Source organism: Mus pahari, chromosome 3, assembly GCF_900095145.1.
Source record: "Mus pahari chromosome 3, PAHARI_EIJ_v1.1, whole genome shotgun sequence".
NCBI lineage: Eukaryota > Metazoa > Chordata > Mammalia > Rodentia > Muridae > Mus > Mus pahari.
The window spans coordinates 19,586,284-19,594,815 of record NC_034592.1 but is presented as its reverse complement, the minus strand read 5'-3'; the positions used below and the strand labels follow the sequence as shown (position 1 = coordinate 19,594,815).

The 8,532-nt window shown below is 54.3% G+C and overlaps 1 protein-coding gene across 13 annotated transcripts in view; it reads left to right on the top strand.

The window, feature by feature from the left end:
• Positions 1-8,532, top strand: part of Dnm1 (dynamin 1) — a 44,397-nt gene that overhangs the window by 28,128 nt on the left and 7,737 nt on the right. For all 13 annotated transcript variants that reach the window (XR_003843478.1, XR_003843479.1, XM_029536613.1 and 10 more), the window contains exons 12-17: positions 275-345; positions 531-582; positions 814-825; positions 3,190-3,303; positions 6,766-6,875; positions 7,850-7,961. Coding sequence is in view for 11 of the 13 variants with exons in the window: in XM_029536613.1 (XP_029392473.1) it covers positions 275-345; positions 531-582; positions 814-825; positions 3,190-3,303; positions 6,766-6,875; positions 7,850-7,961 (471 nt within the window). In the remaining 2 variants the exon portion in view is untranslated. The remainder of the gene's footprint in view (positions 1-274; positions 346-530; positions 583-813; positions 826-3,189; positions 3,304-6,765; positions 6,876-7,849; positions 7,962-8,532) is intronic.

Below are 8,532 nucleotides of genomic sequence, written 5' to 3'. Positions count from 1 at the left end.
TGGCTGTCCTGGAACTCACTCTGTAGACCAGGCTGGCCTCGAACTCAGAAATCCACCTGCCTCTGCCTCCCAAGTGCTGGGATTAAAGGCGTGTGCTACCACAGCCCTGACCTGTGTTTTCTTTTGTCTTTCAGTTATTGACTGTAGGGACTTTTTATTTATTATAGATCCTAACCTTCTAAATGTCCCAAAAGTGTCTCTCTCCTAGCTTGTCACCATTCTTAAACTCTGTGTCATCTTTTCTGTTTGTTCACCAACTTGTGGACCCTTGAAGGTCATGCTTCTCATCGACATTGAGCTGGCTTACATGAACACCAACCACGAAGACTTCATAGGCTTTGCCAAGTGAGTGCTCCCAGGCGTGATCCTCTGTGTGTGTGCGTGCACATAAGCATGTATGTGTGCACATGTGTGTGTGTAGATTCCAGTTGTGCCAGCTTAACCCCCTAAGTCCTGTGCCCTGTGAGCCGTGGAGCTGGGCCTCTTGAGAGTAGTGTGGAGACTCCTCCCCCTCCCCTCTCTCCCATTAGTGCTCAGCAGAGAAGCAACCAGATGAACAAGAAGAAAACTTCAGGGAACCAGGTGAGTGGGCCCCAGGCCCCCAGCCCGAGGGATGGAGGATGCCGGATGGACTTGGAGCTCTGAGAACCCCCTCTCCCAATGGGAAGGGTCCTATGGGGGCCAGAGAGCCTGCCCTCTGCCAGCCACAAGCTTCTCACTCTGCCTCAGTAATCCTCTTTCCTCTCTCCCCGATGATGCTTCTCCTGGTTGCTATGGTTACTTCTCCTGGTTGCTATGGTTACCTCTTTGCAGGATGAGATTCTGGTGAGTACTAGGACTGGGGTTGGGGGGGGATGTCTTGGCTTGTGCAGTGACGGGGAGGTGGAGTCTTGCTGGTGTTGGGGATCTGCATGGGGCAGAGGGTACCCTTCGTCTGAGCACCTTACACATGCCAGCACATGAATTCCACACCTGCTCACAGGACAGAGAAAGGCCCGGCCATGCTCACAGCCCCATAACCCATCTATAAGTGTGCACAAGCCAAGCACCTGCTGTAGGCAGAGCTACCCTACATGGAGATGGATGGGCCCAGGGCTAGGTAGATGCTCTTTAAAAGTCTGTTGGAGGAATGCTTGGTGACTGGAGTGGGTATGAGACAGGCATGTTCTTAAGAAGCAGGCAGTGGAGGGCTAGAGAGATGGCTCTGTGGTTAAGAGCACTGACTGCTCTTCCAGAGGTCCTGAGTTCAATTCCCAGCAACCACATGGTAGCTCACAACTATCTGTAAAGGGATTTGATGCCCTCTTCTGGTGTGTCTGAAGACAGCTACAGTGTACTTGTATACATAAAATAATTTAAAAAAAAAAAGGAAGCAGACAGTGACCCCCAATGGAGAGTTAAGACATGGTGAAGTCAGGAGCCTGGCCTCCTCTCCTAGCTCCCGGCCCGTGCTTCAAATGACTTGGAAACAGCACTTAACAGCTTCCCTTGCCTGATCCAGTTATGCACATGAGACCTGGAGTCTTCAGTATTTCCCACATTGTTTCCAGAGGCCCGTAACTGGTTTAATAACTGTTTCCCACCCAGCCTTGGGCCTTGGTCATCTCCCACCCCAGGTTCTGGGTCTCAACTCACAGTAGGTGCTCGGAGAAGGAAGACCAAAATGAATTGTATCTCAGGAAGGTTCAGAGCCTGTCCCTGCCTCTGCCCCGTGAAGACCCCGTACCTATAGACAGGGCCCTGGTAGGGCCTCTGAGATCCTGGGTAGGATGAGACTCTCCAGCTCAGGTATCTCCAGACCCAGAGCTAGGTAAGCAGGAGAGAGAGAACATCGTGTTGGGCGTGGCTAAGAGGAGGGAAAGGCTAAGTCAGCCAGGAAGCAGAGTGCAGCTACCCTGTCAATTTGTTAATTGACCAAAGCAGTGGCGATTTCCCCTCTGCTCGGGTGCTAGTGGACTGTATGATTTCAATTCCCAGAACCCGGGGGGGGGGGGCCTCAGGAAAGGCTGGAAGCAAGCTGTGCACCCAGGCTTCCAGAGCAGCATCCTTGAGGTCAGGCCCAGGAAGGGAGCAAGCCGCAGTCAGTCCCCCAATCAGAATCACAGCAGCAGGAGGCGGGGCCTGGGCAACCACCAAGGTCTGGGGATGTTTTAATAGACCTCTGGACATGGACTCTTGTTATTCCGGACTTTTGATGGGAAGTTCAGGCCTAGAAAATGGGTGGCGGGCTGGAGGGATGGCTCAGCGGTTAAGAGCACCAACTGCTCTTCCAAAGGTCCTGAGTTCAAATCCCAGCAACCACATGGTGGCTCACAACCATCCATAATGAGATCTGGGGTGTCTGAAGACAGCTACAGTGTACTTACATATAAGAAAGAAAGAGAGAGAGAGAGAGAGAGAGAGAGAGAGAGAGAGGCTTGGCTTCTCCCTTCTGCCCCAAAGGTTCTTAGAACTGTAACAGCTCAGTGTTCATTTATTCATGTCACCACAAGCATCGGTCCATCAATTACTGACTGACCAGCACTCTACAAAGTGATGAGGGGCACAGCGAGATGCATGCATTAGCAGGAAAGGTTGTATAAATGGGTAATATCGTTCTTTCTGGAGGAGGGGGGAGAGAGAGAAAGAGAGAGAGTATTAAAATTGCAGTCTCTGTTACAGCAGCAAACATAAAAGACTGGTCAGAGACGTTACTGTGCTTCTGATTGGCGTGGGGGGCAGGGAGGGCTGCTCACCGTGTAAGTCTGAATGGATACCAGAGGGCAAGTAGGCATACACCAGGCAAAAGGGTAGAGGGGCAACCGCAGCAAGTACAGGCTGCTAAGGTTAGGAACACGCGTCCGAGGAGACCCTCAAATGATGCTTGGAGTTCCCTTACCCAAACACCCGCCAAACTCTGCTTGCATACTGTTATTCGACGGGGAACTCACCCTCTGTGAAGTGGCCAATCCCTGGCTCCTACATCTCTGGCAGTTAGAAGGCTCTCTATCTCGAGCTGACCTCTGCTTTCCTATCTTCCACTCTCTTCTTGTGGTTCAAATCAGGGCAGGTCTGGCCCCCACCCCCTCTGACCAGTCGGGCCTCAGAGAATTGGAGAAGCGGCTTTTGAAGGCCTCTTCAGTCCTCCCCTCCTCCATGGGGAAGCCGGGGCCCATGCCCACCGACCTCCTCCCCCACTCCCCGTTCCAGGTCATTCGAAAGGGGTGGCTGACCATCAACAACATCGGCATCATGAAGGGAGGCTCCAAGGAGTACTGGTTTGTGCTGACTGCTGAGAATCTGTCCTGGTACAAGGACGATGAGGTGAGTCAGGGGTACTGACTAGGCCACACCCCAGGGCTCTGAAAAGACTTGTACCAGGGTGCAGAGGAGGGTGTACACTCAGAGAGTTGCCCTCTCATCCAGGCTGGAAGAAGATGGCAGACTTGGAAGCAGCCTGGAGTGGGTAGGCAGGGGTGCTGGGTGCCGCTCCCTGACCCAGCAGCCCAGTGGCCTTCCTGTTTTCTCACTCTGAGGCGTGCCTCCTCCTCTGTGGCCCCTACAGGACCATGACACACACATGTCCAGCTGCCAGACACTCAGTTAACCCCTGCACCCCAGTACCCTCAGCCCCTGCCAACCAAGGCAAGCTGTTTAGAATACTTCCAGGCCAGGGGTCCAGTAGTGATGATGGCCTATGGAGCCAGCCCCCACCCCCNCCCCCAGAATAGCCCCCCGCCTGCTAGGGCACCTAGAGGCCCCCACCAGTCTCCTCCAGTTACTGGTCTCCTTTAAGAATGAGTCTGTTTGGCTTTCACATCTGGATTCCAGAGGTGACCAGCGAGAATGGGGGGGCACAGACAGGGGGGTGTTGTGGTAATGAACTCCAGCTGGCCAAGGAGTGGGGGAAAGGGAGCCTCTTCCTCCTGAGGGGACTACCATAAGACAGGGTGCTCTTGATAGGACAGTAGCATTTTAGAGTGTGTGTTGGGGGGGCTGCACCATCATGGCCCCTCCTTGATCACTGTCTCCTCCAAGTCTGCCTTGGGAAGGGGCTCCACCTCCCCACCTTGGGTGGGGTCCTCTGTCGTCACTGGGAGGGGGGGCGCCAAGCCATCTGGACCTCATTACCCCAACCCTGGCCTCTCTCTCCTCAAGCCCAGGGGCCCCTGGAAGGGCTGGAGTGTGAGGTGGTGTGGGACTGGGAGGTGGCGTCCTATACCCCCTGGCAGCCCCCCCTAGACGGCCCCCGCGCATCTCCTGTTCCCATATCTAAGTTCCTTGTACAGTGTTGGGGGGATGGTGGCCCCATATCTGGCTACCCAGTGAGCCAAACTGAAAAGAGCACATCTGTCTGTACATACCCGGGTGAGCCTTTTTTTCAGTTTTGTGTTTAGTTGTATGTGGAACCTAGCTGAGTATTGGATGTAGAGAGGTGGGGCCTCTGTGTGTGTCTCTGTGTGTCTTATGGATGTTGCATGTATGTGTGTGAGTGTGTTGTGAATGTGTTGGGGTATAAACACCTAGGTGTGAATTTATGTGCTAGCATGTGACTTCACTGTCTGTACTGCGTGTCAGTGTAGGGTGGGGGTGGGCTGGAGGAGGGAGAATGTGAACGAGGGATATTTGAGTGTGTGTGTGTGTGTTGTGTGTGTGCGCGCGCGCGTGTTGTGATGTGAGAGTGGGGGAAGGGAGCATCCCATTGTGAGGTTGTGTGTCTGAGTGTAAATGCATGCACTTAAGTGTGAATTTGTGTGTGTGTGTGTGTGTGCGCGCGCGCGCGCGCGTGCCTGGGCATAGATGTATGCTTCAAAGCTGGGGCGCACAGATGTATACCTCTGAGCTAATGTGAGCATTGAAGTGCATTGTCGGGATGGGAGTTCGGTTTTGCATCGGGGTACCTGGAGTTGGGCTTGGACAGGGGTCTGATCCCCTCAGCCCAGCCATTTGCTTTTTAGTCTTTGGGTTAAGGAAACCTTTTAACAGACAGGCAGTCACCCACATCACCGACTCCGACAACCTCCCCCACCCCACCCTCTTCCCTTGTCTTCCTCCGATGCCCTCCCCCATCATCACAACCTCCTATGTGTCCCGCAGCTCGATGGCAGTCACAAAGCCCTGCGCCTCCTCCCAGTCCACCCCGTGCCCCCAGCTCCCTGCCCCAGGTCCAGGCTCTGGTTCTAGAAGACAGCAGGGGTTGGTGCGGTTCTCCAGCGACGGTGCCGAGGGTCTAACCCAGCCCAGCCTAACCAATGTGCAGACTACTGTACAATTTGGGAGTCCTGAACAGGTAGTCTAAACACTGGGTAGACGGAGTGGAGGTATCCTCTGGTCCATCCAGGTAGCAGCGTCTGTCCATCCGATGGGCTCTTTGGTCCCATCCCCTGGAGATACCGATGCACCCAGTCCCAGCTCCCATGTCCCCCAGCCCCAGCCAGCCAGCCGTGGTCCCTCTCCGCTCCCGACTCCCCTTCTGCCTCCTTTGACGTGGCAGGGGTGAGCGGGAGCTGGGTTGGGAAGGAGGGGCCTGGGGAGGGGGCCGGCAGGAAGGGAGGGCTGGGGGAGGAGGCCACTCCTACCTAGTGTCCAACCCCGAGCACAAGGCGGCTGTGGCGGGCCTCCCTAGATGGGTTCCAGATGTTCCCTGGCCGTGTGTGCAACTTCCTCCTCTCCTCCCCCTGCCGCCCTCTGGGGCTCCTGGCCACCCGCCTGGCATAAAGAGGGCTTTATGTGACTGCACAGGCCAGGCGGGTGTTGGGGGCAGAAGGGTGGAGATGACGGCAGGGTGGGAAAGCAAGGTCCTCCTAAACCCAACCCCCACCTGAGATCCAAGGCAAGGCTCTTGGAACCGCACACAGAGCATCCGTCCTGCATAGACGTATGTATTGGGTGGGACCCTTGTGACCCAGGCGGCATAAACTTCTCCTTCCTGGTGCCCATCTGGGGTGTCCCCTCCCAGGCTCCCTGAACTCTTCCCCTGGAACACAGAAGCTATAGACACAGACATATCTGTCTACAGATTTATACAACTTCATCCACAAAACACAGACATGTCTAGCTCGCTGCACAAACCCTCTGTGGGCACATGGCCCCGAAGTCTTATTATGTTCTAGTCACAATTGCCACACACATCCACAGTGGCAAGGGCAATCACATTACCCTATAGGCCTGTGCGCACGTTCACCTATGTCGTATGAACTACAATAGCGACAGACTCGACTGGCCCTGCAGTTCTTGGCCACACAATCGCGCACGTGTTTGTACACATACAATTTCCAGGCTTGTGCTGTGTGTCTGATTGGTAACACATGGGTGGCTGGAAGGGGGAGACAGGGAGTGGGCTGAGCCAGCCCTTTGAAGCCTCCAAGGCTAGTGTACCCCCCCCCCGGCCCCCCATCTCTGTAGTCAGGAAATGAAGTCAGAGGCAGCCAGGCTGGAGGCAAGAGAGCCTCATGCAAGCCATCCCCGCTTGAGGCCCAGCCTGGCTTGTCTCCAGGACTTGCTTAAGGTGGGATGAGGGAGACCCCGTTGGCCCCACGGCCTTTGCCAGTCCCTTATACTGTGGCATATATACAGGGCTGCTCTCGATTGGCTCTTAAGCCATGTGGGTCTGGAGGCTGGTGATATCCAGATGGGGCCGGAGTTTACTGTATGTGCAGTGAACACACGTGCAGCGGGAAGGGCTCCAGCCCAGGGACGACTCAGGGTGCTTGCCAACATGAATCAGTCTGAGGGACGGAGGCTTGGCAGCACCAGGCTGACCCCTGCCCCCTCTCTTCTCAACAGGAGAAAGAGAAGAAGTACATGCTGTCTGTGGACAATCTGAAGCTGCGTGATGTGGAGAAGGGCTTCATGTCAAGCAAGCATATTTTTGCCCTCTTCAACACAGAGCAGAGGTGCCTACCTGCCCCTTGCTGAGCTGCTGAGATCCCAGACCCTGAGAGGCCCAAACCATTGCCTGCCGTGTAGAGAATGGGTATACAAACCCAGAGACCTGTCAATAGCTACAAAGTTTCTCCTGAGTGCTAGGGCCATGTGGAAGCATCCTCCTTCCCTCTCCCTCCTCCCCTTCCTCCTCCCACCCCTCCTTCTTTCTCTCAGCCACTTACCTCCTGTCTGCCCAGCACAGAATACTCTGCCAGGTGCTAGAAACAAAAAGCAGAAAGATTGTCTCTTCTGGAAGGAGTTCACTTTTTTATTTTATTCTGTTTGCTCTTTTTTCCCCCCCTCCCCTCCTTTTTTTTTTTTTTTTTTTTTTTTTTTTCCCTTTTCTTCTTTTCCAAGACAGGGTTTTTCTGTGTAGCCCTGTCTGTCCTGGAACTCACTTGGGACCAGGCTGGCCTCAGACTCACAGGGATCCACCTACCTCTGCCTCCCAAGTGCTGGGTTTAAAGGCATGTGCCACCGCTGCCCGGCTCCTGGCTGGCTTTTATGTGTGTGGGCTCTTTTGTACTCAGAGATAAGAATTGCAAACAGCTACCAATCTCTTAAAGGTCCTGAGACCCACACCAGGGCTGCTGGATGGCTTGTCTCCTTTCTTCTTTCCTTTTGAGACAGGGTCTCATTTATGTCGTCCAGACTGGCCTCAAACTGAAGCATCTCCTAGGCCTCTCAAGTGCAGGGATTAGTGTGTGCCCATGCCTGGTTTCTATCTCATTTTACACTCTGAGCTGCTTGTTTCCCTGAAGCATCCCAGTGGCCCCAGAAAGCAGGAATCATTACCAACCTACCTCCCACACGAGAACACTGAACTTTCAGTGATGGGTACTAGGCAGGAGGACCCTAAAGCTCCCTAAAGCTCACACGTCCTCATCCCCTGAGCAGGGTGGGGCTTCCCCTCATCTCTCCTCCCGGCTACTCAATCCTGCAGGAATGTCTACAAGGATTACCGGCAGCTGGAACTGGCCTGTGAGACACAGGAGGAGGTGGACAGTTGGAAGGCTTCCTTCCTGAGGGCTGGCGTGTACCCTGAGCGTGTTGGGGTGAGTGGCGGTGGAGTGAGGGGAGAGGCCAGATGCTTGTCCCTGGGGGCTACAGAGGGCCAGGCTCAGAGAGGTTCCGAGCCCTTATTTGACTCAAAAAGAGCAAGCCTTCCTTACTACCTAGATGAGTTTGGAATAAAGCCCTCTGATTTCCCGCTCTCCTCGCTGCTGGAGGTGAGCTTCCTAGACTTTCTTTCTTTTTTTTTTTTTTTTTAAGATTTATTTATTTATTATGAGTACACTATAGCTGTCTTCAGACACACCAGAAGAGGACATCGGATCCCATTACAGATGGTTGTGAGCCACCACGTGGTTGCTGGGAATTGAACTCAGGAACTCTGGAAGAGCAGTCAGTGCACTTAACCACTGAACCATCCCTCCAGCCCCCTCCTATACTTTCATACACTGGTGGCTTCAGGGGTGCCTCTCACATCTCTCCCTCACCCTGTCATCATGGCAGTGGATACACGTACCAGGGTCAGAGTACACTGTGCTAAGCTCACAATCTCTCCCTTTCTCTCCCTCCCTCCCTCTCCCTCTCCCTCTCCCTCTCCCTCTCCCTCTCCCTCTC